This window comes from Oenanthe melanoleuca, chromosome 8 (genome assembly GCF_029582105.1).
Source record: "Oenanthe melanoleuca isolate GR-GAL-2019-014 chromosome 8, OMel1.0, whole genome shotgun sequence".
NCBI lineage: Eukaryota > Metazoa > Chordata > Aves > Passeriformes > Muscicapidae > Oenanthe > Oenanthe melanoleuca.
This window is the reverse complement of record NC_079342.1, coordinates 8,963,165-8,979,213: the sequence shown is the minus strand read 5'-3', so window position 1 is coordinate 8,979,213 and position 16,049 is coordinate 8,963,165. Positions and strand designations below refer to the sequence as shown.

Here is a 16,049-nt window from a genome sequence, read left to right as displayed (position 1 = left end):
TGATACTTAAGTGCATTTATTTTGAGATAATGACACCAATAACAGGTGTTGGTCTAATATGAAGGTGTGGATAGAAAACCATCGTCAACCTAGTTACCAAGTGACTTTGCTGACATTGTAGTTGTGTTGACTATTTATGTGAGTCCCTTACATGTCACATACATGTTTGCATGTGACTTTCCCACTAAAATATAACAGCACTCTGAGGAATAGACTTGAAACTATGCCAACATTTTAGCACCCCTCTTCTTTTCAAGTAGAATTGGGACAGAATTGTCAAATACTTCATGTGGCACCCTAATACTTGTAACAAATGCATAATAATAGCAAACGTCTCAGACCAGCTAGACCCACTCTTTGTTTCATGAGCTGGAGTCTGCTTGTCTGTGTCTAGATCCATTGGTCGGAGTAGGGCTGTGCCTCGGCAAGTTCTAAATTCCTTAAGAGGTGCATTTTGATGAGATAAGAAGTGCTTGATCTTAAGGCTGAGGGTTTAACTTAAGCCCACAAGATCTTAAGTGATAAGTGACTGACACCCGTTTGGTAGCGCGGGTGGGAGCTGCAGAGCCAGTCAGTACCTCAGGGATAAGTTCCACTGGTGGTGCAGACAAAAAGCTGTTTCACGTGTAGCTGAGGTTTTGAGGGAAAAGGGAATGTCACAGGAGCTGGGGAGATGGAGATAAGCAGCAACAGGGCTGAAAGATGGAGGACTAAGGACATAGAGAACAGACTGATACATGGATACAGCCATGGAAACTGGTGTCTATATCGTGAATGTAATGCCACAGCATGGATAGTTGTTGCTCCTTAGTGATGCCAGACATCAACAGCGGATGAATTTATAAATCATAGAAAACCTAATAATGCCAGCAACACGTTTCTAAAAGATTTTCTGTACTCATTGGCATGCTGCCATGGAGAAGCTGACTCCTGTTATCTTGTTAACTTGCAGGTGCTGTGGTAAATCAGAACCTGGGATGACCTGCCCGTTTGAAAGTGATGGAGCTTTCATAAACGAATTTTAAAACTTGATAGTAGGAAAGAAGAATATGTCTTCAAGCTGGATCTTTAGGGTGGATTATATCTGTGTTTGTGTACTCTGGCTCTAGAAGTGTCAGGTATATCCAGTACGAACTGGCTTCTTTTACTCCTTTTTCTCGGACACCTCAGCAGCTCCGGGAGGGAGGAAGTGGGGCCGCGTGTTTCGATTCGGGTGGGAAGGACGGGTGACGCTTGGGGGTCCGGATGAGAACCTGCAGTTGCCGCGGGGCCGCGCTCGGTGCCTTGGCCCGTGGCGTTGTCAGGCTGTGTGTGGCAGCCGCGGCGCCCCCGGCGCGGTTCCCAGCCGCGCTCCCTCGCGCCCTTTCCCGGCGCGGGCAGGCCGGGGGGCGCCCGCACACGTGAGCAGCGCGCGGCCAATGGCGCGATCGCGTGATGCGCAGCGCCGGCTGCGCGCGCGGTGGGGCTGCGCAAGATGGCGGCGGGCGCGTGAGGGGTGGCGGCGGCCGCGCCGGAGGGACGGAGGGAGCCGAGGCCTGAAGGGAACCGGGAGGGGCCGCTGGTGCCGCCCCCGGGGTGCGATGGTAAAATGACCCAGGCGGGGAAGAAAAAAAAGCGCGCCGTGAACCGCAGCATCATGCTGGCCAAGAAGATCATCATTAAGGACGGCGGGACGGTGAGGCCGGGGGCGCGGGGCGGCCCGGGTGCCGGCTGGCGGCGGCGGGGGCTCCGCGGCGGTGCGGGGGCCGGCCCCGGGCGGGTGGGGCCGGGCCCGGCGGGGGGCGGTGGGCCCGCGGGCCTCGGGCGGCCGCGCCTGTGCCGGTCGCGGTGCCCTCACGGCCGCCGCAGCCCCTCGGCCGCGCTCGGCAGCCAGGGCCGGTGTCCGGGCCCGAGGAACACCTGTGAGCTGTCAGGCTGTTCGCTCCGCCCGCGAACGCAGTTCGTTCGCCGTGTGGGCCGGGTTTTGGGTCGCGGGAGCGAGTGCGGCCTCAGGCGCTGGGCCGGGGGCACGGCGGGTCGTTAGGGCCGCCCCAGGTGAGCGCAGCGTGTCCGAGCGCGGGGAGCGGCGGCTGCGGGCGCAGCGGGGGCCGTGGGGCAGCGCAGTTCCGCAAACGGCGCCTGGAAGAAAGGGTTTGCAGTTGTGCTCACTGTTTTCCTGCCTCGTAAATACATACATTTGGAAAAAAAAAAAAAAAAAAAAAAAAAAAAAAGGAAGTTGTTAAGTGTTTTGGTTGCTGGAGCTTGGAGTTAGTTTGATTTGGGTGGGTTTTTTGGTTGTTGTTTTTTTTTTTTTTATATTGATGAGTGCCATTACTTCCAATGTATCATTGCCTCTGGATTTTTTTCACCGTGTAACGCTGAAGCTTCGATGTGCCCTGTTCTAAACACAGTGCCATTATTTCAAATAAAGAGACATCTTGGCAAATTAAATTGCTGATGACTCTTCAGTTTATCTTTTTGGGGCAATAATGGAGAAGAGACACGTGTCAGAATCGCTTTACTTGTTCATCGAAGTGGCCAACTGGCTGGATTACTGAAGTGTTAGGAAGCAAAACGAATTCTGGTAATGGTCGTTGGTGTTTACCAGGATATGTTCCTGCTGTTTTTAAAGATAGAAATGTACAGGATTACCTTGTACGAATGTTAAATGCCAATATTTTAGATTAAGCAGTACAAGCCGGGTAAATGTTACTCAGAGGACATGCTGCTTCCTAATTTTTCTCTGGAGTAGCATTGATTAAGATGTGGAAACACAGTGTGTTTCCAAGCATCCCTAACCTCTCAACTTTAACTTCGTTTTGCCGAGAGGAGAAAGCATGTTGCAATAAACTGCATTCAGTGATACTTGTAGTACCTCATTTAGTGTCCCCCACCAGCTTCAAAAGCTGAGTGCAGACTCCTGTGAGTTCTGTAATAATTTGATTTTTGGAAAACATGGAAATATGAGCCATCTAACATCAACGTTAGATGAAGGCATATAGATTGTTGTTAGGCAACAAAAACTTCTGCTAGTGATACTTCCTGCCTTCAAATAAATGTTTAGGAATTTATTTGTTTTAAATACATATTTTTAGGTTATGAAGTCTGATATATTCTTTATACTAACAGCAGAAACCCAATGTATGGAATTTTTTTTTCATATTTGCTTTAATGTTGGCCTTCAGTGCTTAGTGTCCTCAGCTGCTTTGTTCATCACCCGACGTGGTGTGTGACGTGGGAAACAGGTACCTGAAAATGGCCCCCATGTCTTCAATGTCTCCCACTGGAAAACCAGTAATTAATCAAGCATCTTCGTGCACACTTTCCAGCCTGATTGGTTTATTTTGGAACTGTTTGACATCAGAGAAAATTGTGAGCCAGATTGAGCCAGAAAGAATGTACAGATGGTTAATGGGGCAGTGGCACAGGCAGAAAGAGTTTCTGATTAGAAACCAAAAAAAAAAAGAACCTCAAACAAGCGAAAAGGAAAACCCACCCATTGTTTCTGCAAAGCCTCTCCTCCCACTGCAGTTTCTGCTGGATCTCCTTGACAAGGCAGTGGGTGGTGCAGGAGTTTGGGTTGGTACATGATGGTATTTTTGTGTTTTTCTATTTGCAGCTTTAGTGGCTGTATCATAGAAGAAATGTGTAATGGTGTGTTGTACTGAAGCATGTTTTCTCAGATTTCACTAAAAGAGAGGCAGTAACACCAGCGAAGTGGTTTCATAGAATCACACATGGTTTGGGTTGGAGATCATCATCTTAAAGATCATCTATTTTCAATCCCCCTGCCATGGACAGGGACACCTTCCATAGATCAGGTTGCTCAAAATCCCATCTAGCTTTCCAGGGGTGGGGCAGCCACAACTTCCATTTCAATGTTTTTTTTTTTTCCCCAGCTATTTTAAGTTTTCCTTCCTTTATGTATTCATCTTATGTACGATAATGAATTGTTGAAGCAGTCATGAAATGAATTGGAGATCAGGGCTTCATTCGGTGCTTTTTCCTTTCCAGCAGAGGAGCAGCAGCTGTGGTCTTACACATGATGCCTCGGTTGCTTTGATGGTTTTTCTGTTGTTCTCAGGTGTGTGTTCTTAGGCTTGCCTGGCATGTACACTTTTTATCACTGGCATGACTGACAGTACAAAATTAAAGGCATCTTCTCTATAACCAGAGGAAGAGGCATTCTTGGAGCCCTGTTTGGGGCGTGGGTTTAGCCAGGCACACACTCTCTGCTCTGACTGTTGGTAACAGAGGAGGGCTGCTGTTATTCAGATGGGGACATCTCAGTTCCAGCTTTTCAAACAAGGACTCAGTATCCTTTCTCTCCAGGCCCAGGACCTTCTGATTCAATTGCCCTTATGCCATTGCATTACACTGTGTTAGCCTGTTAGGAAAGCACAGGGGGCAGGTTTGTGGGTGCAGCAGGGCTGGACACCCAACACCTGCACTGCACCTGTGGGCTGGGAGAGTGCATCAAGCTGGTACTGAAACCTTGTGGCCTGAATGCTTGTAATGTGTCTTAGTACACTGCAGTGTAACTGCTTATCCTTCCCTTGCTCTTTCACCTCAGAAGCATCCTTGCTACTTGATAGTTGCCACCACCTTTAAAAATGGCTATAGAGGTGATGATCTAAATGTGATCAGATTACTTTGTTTTTTTATAGGTACAAATAACGGTACCTGTGATAAGTGAGCACTAGCAACAAGAAAGCAGGGAAGTTGCACCTTAGTGACCTAAATGTCACTTCTGTTTGTTTTTGTCAGTGTGTTGGAAAGCTCTGTTGGTGTTGCTTACAGCTGGGTGACATGGCAGAGGGCAGCAGTGACCACCTGAGGCCCCAAAGTCAGCAGCAGTTCCCAGTTCCCTGCAGCCACTACTCTCGTTCTGCTGTTTCACTTGTGCGGGTGTGGCCTTTGAGCTCCCCCGTGTTTGCTGTGGATGGTGCTCATGACCCCATGCTGGGAGGGGTGGGATGGTTTGTGACACCTCCCTCACTGTCTGTCAGGCCTCAGGGGGTCACGAGCCAGCAACGTGACAGGAATCTGGGGGCTAACAGAATGAACCTGATTTTAGAGATGAGTCAAACAGCTAACATTGATACTTGCAGTTTGTGCAGAGCTGGATAAATTTTTTAACCCAAAGCTAAAATAAGGATTGTGGGTGGAAAGGGAAAGGAATTGTGGGAAGAGAGGATAATTATAGCCATTCTCTGTACCTACAAAGACTGTTAATTTACATCCTTGGGAGAGTAGGCTGGAAAAATAGCAGAAATATCAGTATGGTATGTCTGTTTTTACTGAAGAGGGCTTGGGAAAGAAAAATAGCACAGTGCTGGGATGCTTTTGTAATTCACCTTTTACACACTGATACGGTTACTTTTGAAAGTGATCTTTTCTAGCAATAGGAGTGAGTAGGCAGTGAGGTTTTCTGTATTTATTTCCTACATTTGTTCAGTGCTTTTTCTTTTTTATGTTGGAAATACTGGAATCTGGAAAGAAAAGCTAGGTATCGCTTGCATAAACCTCCTAATAAAAGAAAGATTCCAGTATTACCTAACTGTAGCTTAAAAGGTGTACTATTTGAGGCTGGAAGGCCCCTCCAACATCACTAATCCAGCTACCCCAGTCTCTTACCCCAGACAGGTTCAGCTGGAGCAGTTTGCTCAGGACTGTGTCTAGTGGGGTTTGGAGGATGCCAAATCCACACTTCACTGAGTAGAACCCTTTTTCAGGAAGGGTTGGTTTTTTGAAGTTCAAGTATAATTTCTTGTATTTCAGTATGTGCCTCCAGTCCTGTCACTGATGTCTCTGAGAAGAGTCTGGCTCTTGTATTTGCTCTTGCATCAGCTACTTACACACATTGATAAAATCCCAGTGAGCCTTCTTGGGAAGCAGCTGAGGTCCTTAGCCTGTGTGTGTGCTCAGTGTAAATGCCAGGTCTGATCACATCAGGGCCACTCTGTAAGTAACTCACCTTTGCACAAAACTGGCAAAGTAGATGTTAAGGCAGCACTTCCAAGTTGAAAGAATGCATGTGAGATTTCTGATGAGTTATTCATACTGCTTTCATGTGAGAATAATTAGTGAACCCTATCCTTAATTTGCAAATGTTGAACTGTGGCATGTTGTTTGACAGCATTTACAGAGTCTACAAGATGAGCAGGTTTTCCCACCCATGTTCTTTTTGTTCTCTTCAAAAGCTACTTCTGATTCTACCAAATCACTGAAGAATTTCAAGTTCCTTTTGTCAGATCTTTCATCTGCATCTCTTCCTGCATTAGAAGCACACTGTAACTGATAGGCCTGCACTCAGTATTTGGGAAGTGATCAGTGGTGTTCCTGAGATTTGCTTCTGGTGTTCATTTTTTTTAGTTTTAGAGCTATGTTTTGTATGTATCAGTGATGCCTTCTAGTAACAGAAGAGCTGTTGGTTACACCGGGTAATATGACTTGGGGGTAGCCGAGTGTGAGCTCAGTGTTTTGAAACCATGGAAATTTGCTTCCATGTGGCTTTGTGTCGACTTAAGCACTTTTGTCAAGGAAAACAAACTAGTTGTCTGTCTGAAGAAGAGTCTGTTTTCTCTGTAGCATCCTTGTTTCCCAGATTGGCATTGTAAGTGGTTTATTTTTTGAGATGGCAGTGAAGGATTCTGCAGAGTAAGAGTAGGACGCTTCAGGACATTAGCATCAAAGGGTTAAAAAAAGGAGTTTCATTCTATACCATTTAGTTGGGTAACTATTTCCAAGTTTTGAGTCCTGTTTCCTGTTTATAGTGTTCAGATGCATTTCTCATGACTGATAGATGATCAGATGTTTTAATCACCTGTCTTTTCTCTTGCTTCAGCCTCAAGGAATAGGTTCACCCAGTGTCTACCATGCTGTTATTGTGATCTTCTTGGAGTTTTTTGCTTGGGGACTCCTGACAGCTCCCACACTAATGGTAGGTGATCCTCAGGAGCTTTTTCTCGCTGTATGGGAGGTGGGGCAATGACTGCAAAGGCACTGAGCATCTTCTGAATTACATGGAATGAAAATTACATATCACTGAGCTGCTCTGTTGTGCAAGTGAAAAATTCTATATTTTTAGATGGTATCAGAAATTTCATTTATTTCATTATAGCAGTGTAATGGTATAGCACAGCTGTTCACACGCAAATCTGCTAACACTCAAGCTTATATGTAAATAGTTTGATTGAAACCAGTAAAGTTGTAAGGAAATTATCTTTCCTTTCAAGATGCCATAAAACATTGGCATATTACAGATGTAAGGGCAAAAATACACTTGAAGTGTGGTAGCAAGCATGTGTGTGGCTAGGGATGTCTTTGCTGACCTGGCTGTGTTGTAAGCAGAAGCTTCAGAACACAGACCCTGTTACACCAGTCAAAGCATCCCCATGATGAGTGAAACAGTCATACCAGGTGTTGTACCAAGGTACTTTCTCATGTAGTTGGTTGCTTTTAATTTGGATTTAATTTGTGAGTGATACATGATGACAAATTAAAAGGAGAGAAGGCTTAAAAATCTCCCAAGCCAACTCCACTTTAAAAGCAGTGTTGGTGCTGCTCTGAAAGCTGATGTTACCCATTAACAGTCTCATGGGTATGAACTGCACGCGCCACTGAATGGAATCCCTCTCATCTAAACACAGACTGAGACAGCTGCATTTCTGGATTCTGCTCACCAAACTGAGAGACACTTCAGCATGGTGATGTCTCTCCTCCCTCTCTCCCCAGACCCCAACAGATGACACAGTAGCATTTGGATAATCTGGTCTGAGATAATTTTTATGTTCTCTGTGGTTTATTTATATTTCAAGCACTGAAATCTCAAAATGCCTTCCATACAAATTAAAGATTAGTCACATTATTTGTGGTTTGCCCTCTTTTCTTCTATTTTTTTCCTCTGTATTCTATTAAAAAAACCCCAAAATTGCTGTACATCGTAAAACTGGATGTATCATGAGCAATATTTGTAGTTCATATTGTGTAAATGACTGTATTTATATTTCCTCTCCAGGTTTTGCATGAAACCTTCCCAAAACATACATTTCTAATGAATGGTCTAATTCAAGGAGTAAAGGTAAGTTGGCAGAAGTTAATCACAAGTACAATTTAAAGTGAATGGTGGGAGGAATATAGAAATAACTATACCATATACCAATAACTATAACAACTGAGAGAAACAGTCAAGAGGTTTTTCAATATGGCTTTCACATATGAATAAAATGGGAATAAATTACTGCTGAGAGTGCAAATTTGCATCTTTTTGTTTTTAGTAAGGTATTGGTCTGTATCTGCTGTTTGGGTTCAGCAAATAAAAAGGTAGTTGCTTAATCCCAAATTACGCATATGATGCTAAAAGTGGGTAATTTTTCACTTGGAGTTTGTTGCTCCACTGGACTATAAAACACAGTTCATGAAACTGCTGGTATGAGTGTATCATCTGCATTTTGAGTTTTATGTAGCTCTGAGGTAACAGATCTCAGGTTTTATGTAGCCAGACATGGGATAGAAGGTCAGTGGTGCTTGGCCACATTGCCTTTAGTGCATTGCACTGTAGCCATTGGCTTGAATGAGACCAGAGCCCAGGCTACTCTCAGACTGTGTTGTGGCCAGCTATCTTGAGTCTGACCTCTTAGTTCTGACTTCAAATGTTTTGTTTCACTTAGGGCTTATTGTCATTCCTCAGTGCCCCACTCATAGGTGCCCTGTCTGATGTGTGGGGACGAAAGTCCTTCCTGCTGCTAACAGTATTTTTCACCTGTGCACCAATACCACTAATGAAGATCAGCCCATGGTTAGTAAATTGTTTCATGTCAGATTGGCTGTTGTTTTTTGAGGTTGCTATCTAATGCTTATGTGTGCAGCATTGTTGATAAAATCCTGTTTGTGCTTCATGAAAGGTTGAGGCTTTTGTGTTATTTCTGTGCAAAGCTGGGGGAGCAGTCAACCTGAAGCAGCTGCCAAAGGCCTTGGTCAGAATTTCAGTAGCTGCTGATTTTGATCTGTGTGCTGTAAACCCTGCATCCAGCACATCTGCCAAAGCTGGAGAACACATCCAGTGAAATGTGCAAGTCTGGATTGCGGCCACAGTTCTCACTCAAGATACCAGCCAGCAACACTGAAATCAAAACCTTACCTAATGCAGGTGCATGAGGTAACCAGTTGTAACCTACAGTGTTGCAACACTTTTACACTTTCGTTTCTCAGATTCTAAAATTGAGCAGCTTTCATGCTGTGTGCCCCTTACTGACCTGTTAACTGGCTGGAACACTGCCCAGGTAGGGCAGGAGTCAGAGCCCTGGGCTCCCAACCCTTGCTGTTCGTGAGGGTGGAGCAGCAGTGGCACAGCCTGCCCAGACACAGGCCAGTGCCAGCTGCTCAGCCTTTCCTCTCTGGGCACACAGGCTGCTCATGCTTCTGCAGGAGGAGCTTGTTTTCTAAGTGTACATTAAGTTTTCAAATGCCAAGTGCTAGTGTCTATAGCATAAAGGTATGGCTAATGTGGAGGCCTTTCAATGACCAGGCTCTCAAAATACTGAGGTTCCTAATTTGCTTTGGGTTATGGACCAGTTAGCTGAGCACCTTGTTTCTGAGTAGTACTTAATCACAGCAGCTTTTTGTAAATGTTACAGAATCATGCTGCTTGTACTTGGTGCACACAGGAGTTACATGATTCTATAAAGACACAGTCATATCTCAAGATTATCTCAATAAATTGTCAGAATAAGTTGGACAAGGTGATTTACTGTTTAACTGCACTTGGATTGAATAGACTTTTTGTTTCTATTTAGCTGTTCTTGTTTTTTTTTCGTATTTTTAGGTGGTACTTCGCTGTAATCTCCGTGTCTGGAGTTTTTGCAGTGACATTTTCTGTAGTTTTTGCATATGTAGCAGACATAACCCAAGAACATGAAAGGAGCATGGCCTATGGTTTGGTATGTATTTTTTTGGCTCTTTTCTTGTGGTATTCAGTACTAAGCCCTTCAGTTTGTAATGCTTTTCAAAGCTGCGTTTTCATTCCTTCTGTGGCAAGTGGATTTTAATTTGGAGTCAGGTTTTTCTGTTTAATTGTTACTGTCATCCAGTCTTGTGTCTCTTGAATATTCTGCTCCTAAATGAAACAAAACATGACCATGTTAAAAGCTGTCATGTCTGTGTATCTTAACAGTTGCTTCCAGTCTTAATGATGTAATTTGAGGAGCTTTAGTTATTCCTGCATTGTTGTCTACACTGGGACTACTCTGTCATCTTTTCGGAAATCTCACCTTTTGTTCTGGAACTGCCATTGTGTGATACTTGACTGCCCCTGCCTGTGTCTGCAGTCACTCTGCTGAGCTGCAGTTCAGAACAAGCCTACTGTTACTTGTCTCTTTGAAGTTCTTACAACTCACCTCTGTTATCTCCTGATAACCTGCCAGGTCCCAGGAGCCTTGACAGCCTCACGTTATTAAGGATTAGCAGAATTATTTGTTGTGTTTAAGTTACAGAATCAATTACCATTCAGCATGAAGAGCCAAAAGTGATGGATATAGAGCTAAATAGTTTCTTTGTGCCTGTACACACAGGGATTGAGATATGTTGGGAAAGTTCTTTCAGTTTTTAAGTTAATATCTCTCACAAGGCCAGCTGATTAGCTGACAACTACTGTTGGATTAACCAGCATATTACATTTAATATATCCTTTATACATATGCTTTTCTTTTTACAGACATGGCCTATTTCACTAAAATGAAGATTAAATACAGCTCATTGCTTCCCAGAGGTATCAGCAGAATCTACAGTTAATTAAACCTATGTCAGTACATGCAAGAGTGCTATGAGCCTCACATTGCTGTCCAGTTATTAGAAAAAGAAATTTTTTTTTAATAAACTGCGATTGTCTAAAATACCCAGCTGCTACCATGTAGGCATAGGGAAAAGGTTACTTTTAATCACTGTGTGATTATAATGGTTGGGCTTCTGAAAAGGAGGAAATGTGAGTAATAACACTGCTGCCATGTCTCACTGAAAATCTTACCAGCTGTTACTGATTTCAGGTTTCAGCGACGTTTGCAGCAAGTTTAGTCACCAGCCCTGCTATCGGTGCCTACCTTGGCCGAGCGTACGGCGACAGCCTGGTGGTGGTGCTGGCTACAGCAATCGCCTTGCTGGACATTTGCTTTATCCTCGTTGCTGTACCCGAATCACTGCCAGAGAAGATGAGGCCAGCGTCCTGGGGAGCACCCATTTCGTGGGAACAGGCTGACCCCTTTGCAGTAAGCTACTTAAATAGGGAATATTTTGTTATTTGTAGATACTGAGCTTTGGACACAGGGAAGAGATTGAATTTACTATAGTTCTGGCTTGAGAAACAAAGCCTTCAAGCTTGACTTTGCTTCACTGATGATGCTTTTGCCAATAATCTTGCTGAACATACCGAGAATGCTTTGGTGGTGCTCTGTAACAACTTCATTGTCAGGCTTTTCAGAGCCCAGCCAGGGAAGCTTTTTGGAAATGAAGGTGGAATGTCTTATAATTATTTTTTCTTTCCTTAGTCCCTGAAGAAAGTCGGCCAGGACTCCATTGTGCTGCTAATCTGCATAACAGTCTTTCTTTCCTACCTCCCAGAGGCAGGCCAATATTCCAGCTTCTTCCTATACCTCAGACAGGTAGTGTAACATTTCGGTATGAATTTGAACAAAAGTAAATTTACAACATTTAAGAAAGTTTTCAATATTACTGAACTAATACGGAAAATACAGATAACTCATGTAATTTAGAAGCTCCCAGCAACTGATTTAAATTCCCTTGTTCTGTTTTTCTCTTTTGGACAAGCAAAAAGAGGGGAGGGATGAATGAGTTATAAAACAATTTATTGTATTTTGTAATTATTTGCATTATTCTTGGACTACAAGGTTCAGTGTGTGAAAACTGGTGTTATTTTTTGAGGGGACAATTGAATTGTTTTTTATATATGCCCTTTTATTTTTATTTCTTGTTTGATGTAACGGAAAAAAGATGAGGTCTTCTGCATTGTGTGTTCCCTCCCTGGGGTTTATGACATCTTGACACATGGTTTATGGTTAATAATCAGATTGCCTGTTTTTTTAATATAGATAATGGGATTTTCATCTGAAAGTGTTGCAGCATTTATAGCAGTCCTTGGGATTCTTTCCATTATTGCACAGGTGAGTTACTGCTCTGTGTGCCATTGATTTGGCAAGCTGAAAATAAGGAAGCACTGTGGAGAATGGAGAACACTGTGGTTCCATAAATGTAACTTACCTTTTCTGTGTGTGTGTTTTTTCTAAATCTCTAAAAATTGGTTAAGACTCTTAGATGAAAACACTTGATAAGTGTTTGGTTCATTAAGGGAAAACTAAATCCTTTGTGCATTAAAGAAGGAATGATGGTTTGATCATATTACTTGCTAAATGACTGCCCTTTTTTTTTGTTTGCTAGAGGGAAATACTGCTTTTGAAGAACTCTAAAATAATATTTCTGCATGTATTTGACATTGAGAATAAAACGTTTTCAGGTTTTTTGTTGTTTAATTCATTAACTCACCAGTTTACATTTAGAATAAGATGTTATTTTTTCTGACATTTTACTTTTGCCCTCTCTGTTAGACAATAGTGTTGAGTTTACTAATGCGGTCCATTGGAAACAAGAACACCATCCTGCTGGGCCTGGGCTTCCAAATCCTGCAGCTGGCCTGGTACGGCTTTGGCTCAGAGCCATGGTAGGCACTTTTCATTTGCTGTGCTGCAGGGTTGCTCTGGATTTGTCCCCTCCCCTGAAGGGTGCGGGTGCAGGACGCCCAGTGCCGCGTGCAGAGCTGCAGCCCAGAGCAGTCAGTGCAGGGTTTGCTGTTTTGCAGGATGATGTGGGCAGCCGGCGCTGTGGCTGCCATGTCCAGCATCACCTTCCCCGCTGTCAGTGCCCTGGTCTCACGAAGTGCTGATGCCGACCAGCAGGGTAGGTTTGCTCATGGCTCTTGGGATTCTAGCTGAGGAATACTGTGCAGACAGATACACTGGGCTCTGAGCTTAGTGCTCGTCAGCCAGGCTGAGTATTGGCTACCTGAGCTTAGGGCACCACATTAAATCCAGGTTGCTTGCAAGTTGCGCTGTGTTTGTACCTCATACTTCTGCTGCAGAGAGAAAACTCAACGAGGCCCTACAGTAGCAAAACATTCCACAAACTGAATGCACTGTTCATCACTGCTGCATGCAGTATCTCTCCTGTGTGACACAGCAGGGATTGTGTTTATGTTCTGGCCTCTGAACTAGCTCAGCATGGCAGGCACTGCCCTCTGCTAGAGGCAGATGGAAAAACCAAATACCTGATAATGACAGGCTCTTGGTGCCCCTTGTTTACTGCTACCCATAGTCTGACACCATTTAGGGCTTTCCTGCTTGCATCAGTTTGAAGCCAATAGTCACTAGAAATAGTTAATTATCTCTGTATAATTATAGATAGATAAAAACATGTATTTTATTTTTCCCAGGTGTTGTTCAAGGGATGATTACAGGAATTCGAGGACTGTGTAATGGTTTGGGACCAGCCCTTTATGGTTTTATATTCTATATATTTCACGTGGAATTGAATGAACTGCCCATGCCCGAATCATCGGCAGGAGGTAGTGTGGTTGCACAGTACCACTTAGAACAGGTACATTTCTTTTGTACTTACTGCTTCCAAAGGAAGAAGTTAGGAAGGGCTCCTGTGCTCATCAGTTCACCAGTTTGGTGTTGTGATACATTGGGTTACACTGACTGTAAATGGGCAGTGTAGAAAAAGGTTTCTAAGTCCCGTCTAGGGGAGGGTTGTTTTAACTGATCTGTTTAATTACATGCACTAGTTTCGTTTAATTTTCAAATAGCTACAGCTGACAGTCATAGACAACTGTGATCCTTGTGAGGAGAAGGACGGACAGACAGCAATAGTGAATGTTTTTGTTTTGTTGTCCTTTTACCAAGTTTTTTTTTTTTTTTTTTTTTTTAATTAAGTTTTTGGGGAAGCTCAGCAGGAAGAACTTGCACTAGAAAAGGAAGTTGGCAAGCATTAATAAAAATCATGTGCTCCATTGTCCTAAATCTTAGGATGTAATGCCCTTTCACATTCCTTCTCAAAGCCTGCACTGTGTCAGGCGGCTCTTCAAAGTGGGTAATTAGCACTTGTAGGCTGTTAATGTGTGTCGAAAGGGTCGTCAACACTCTGTTATTGTTTTCAGAATTCCATCATTCCTGGACCCCCTTTCTTATTTGGAGCGTGCTCTGTGCTGTTGGCACTACTTGTTGCCTTGTTTATTCCTGAACACACGAACCTAAATGTAAGATCCAGCAACTGGAAGAAACACTGTGGCAGCCACGGCCATCCCCACAGCCCACAAGCTCCTGGTGAAGCTAAAGAACCTTTACTGCAAGATACAAATGTATGACAAAAATCCAGGAGCACCGTTTGGACTCTTCTTTCATCAGCAGTTTGGGATACACATTCCAACTCCATCACAATGTAATTTCTTAAGGTAATCTTAAGAAGCATTTTTTTGCATGAAATCTGTAGGAATTGAAACAGGAACTTTCTCCAAAGATGTTGCCATTGAACTAAAATCTTACTTGCTTTTATAAACTGTTACATACTTGTCTCTTGCCATGAAATACTGTTACTGCTAAACTTTACATTCTAGATCAGAGACAAACAATAGAGTCAAGGCATGAGCATGTGTCCTTCTGTTTCCTTACGGTGGTGAGCTTTAATTCTAGTCATGCTACGTCTCAATGAGACAGACTGGCATCCATGTAGACCCATTCGTTTTAATGTTGTAAAATCTTGGGTCAGCTGATTCAAAGCCTTAATGTAAATGTACTTAAGTAGGGAGGTGAATTGGTATCATTTCTTTTAAAAGTCACATGGCAGGTTTTTTTAAGTTTGTACTAATATAAAAATCACACGAGCACGCTTGCTGAACAGTAAAAGTTATTTTTATGTAAGTGCATTTACTCTTTCTATTTTTGAAGAAACGGTCGTATCAAACACTTGTTGAAATATGAAGTGGGTGTTTTGGGCCTACAGATTTTAATACTGGCTCTAAACCTCTGCTTTCCTCTGTACCGTTTATTAAACCACTCTTATTTCTGATGTTTGCATAATCATAAAGGACCTCAAAACTTGAATACACAGACTGAACTCTATAAGCTGATAGCCTTGAATCTGTCCATGTGCTATATAGTGGCCTTTGAGGACTGTCACAAGAACCCTTTTGCATTACAGAGCTAAAGTTTTAGTCCTAAATTTTCAGGACCCTTAGTACAGAAGAGAGCTTTATACAATTACTGATGTGAATTTCTCTAAAAGTGTATATTTTTGTGTCCAGTTGTATTATTTAAGTGTTCCTTTGTATAAATTTGTGTATAAAGTATTGTATAGGTTTAAAATGTTTTCATCTTGTGGTTATTGCTTAATGCTTTTTTACCTTTGAACATTCACCATGGTTGACCAAGAGCAGGAAAAAAAATGTAAATATTCTGTTAATAAAGTTGAATATTTTAATGAATTTTTAAATAATTCTGACCGTCTCTTCAAACCTTAAGTTCAATAGTGCATGTGTGTTATACTTCAGCAGGTGCAAAAAGTCATGTGGAGTAGTGATGGAGCCTGGCCCTTTATGTGTTAGCTGCAGCAACCCTGAGCCCAGGGGAAGGGTCCCTGCTGTCCAGCAGCCCAGGCTGCCTGCAGCTGCTCCTCGTTTCCTGGTGATCCAGGACAGCCACGGATCCTGGCTCCAAGGAAGCAGACACTGCACACAGCCAGCCTGGCTGGGGCTGCCCAGGCCTGCGGCACCTGTGGTTGGTTCACTTCAGTGGGCTGGGAGATGCTGCCACACTGCTGTGCCAGCAGCTCCTGGCACTGCCAGATGGACACAGCCTCAGCACTGACACCTGAGGACAGCTGAGAGAGGAGCTCTGCAGGGCTGGGCCTGGGGAACAATGAGCAACACTAGAAACTGCACCAGTCAATAAAACAGAGCTGTTCTGGTGCTTACCTCAGCTGGGAATTTCAGCACAGTGGAGATGTTGCTT

At 43.5% G+C, this 16,049-nt stretch overlaps 1 protein-coding gene across 1 annotated transcript; it reads left to right on the top strand.

Moving 5' to 3' along the window:
• The first annotated feature begins 1,417 nt into the window (after positions 1-1,417).
• Positions 1,418-15,523, top strand: MFSD14A (major facilitator superfamily domain containing 14A). The gene is made up of 12 exons (XM_056497775.1): positions 1,418-1,675; positions 6,827-6,922; positions 8,000-8,062; positions 8,652-8,779; positions 9,806-9,920; positions 11,022-11,240; positions 11,520-11,633; positions 12,081-12,152; positions 12,594-12,706; positions 12,845-12,942; positions 13,475-13,638; positions 14,201-15,523. The coding sequence occupies exons 1-12, from the start codon at positions 1,589-1,591 to the stop codon at positions 14,405-14,407; spliced, it is 1,476 nt and encodes a 491-aa protein (XP_056353750.1). The 5' UTR covers positions 1,418-1,588; the 3' UTR covers positions 14,408-15,523.
• The last annotated feature ends 526 nt before the right edge of the window (positions 15,524-16,049 follow it).

Coding starts and splice junctions, on each gene's coding strand:
- MFSD14A (XM_056497775.1), top strand. CDS start 1,589: ATGACCCAGGCGGGGAAGAAAAAAAAGCGCGCCGTGAACCGCAGCATC. Junction 6,923..7,999: donor TGACAGCTCCCACACTAATG/GTAGGTGATCCT, acceptor TTTCCTCTCCAG/GTTTTGCATGAAACCTTCCC. Junction 12,707..12,844: donor GGCTTTGGCTCAGAGCCATG/GTAGGCACTTTT, acceptor GCTGTTTTGCAG/GATGATGTGGGCAGCCGGCG.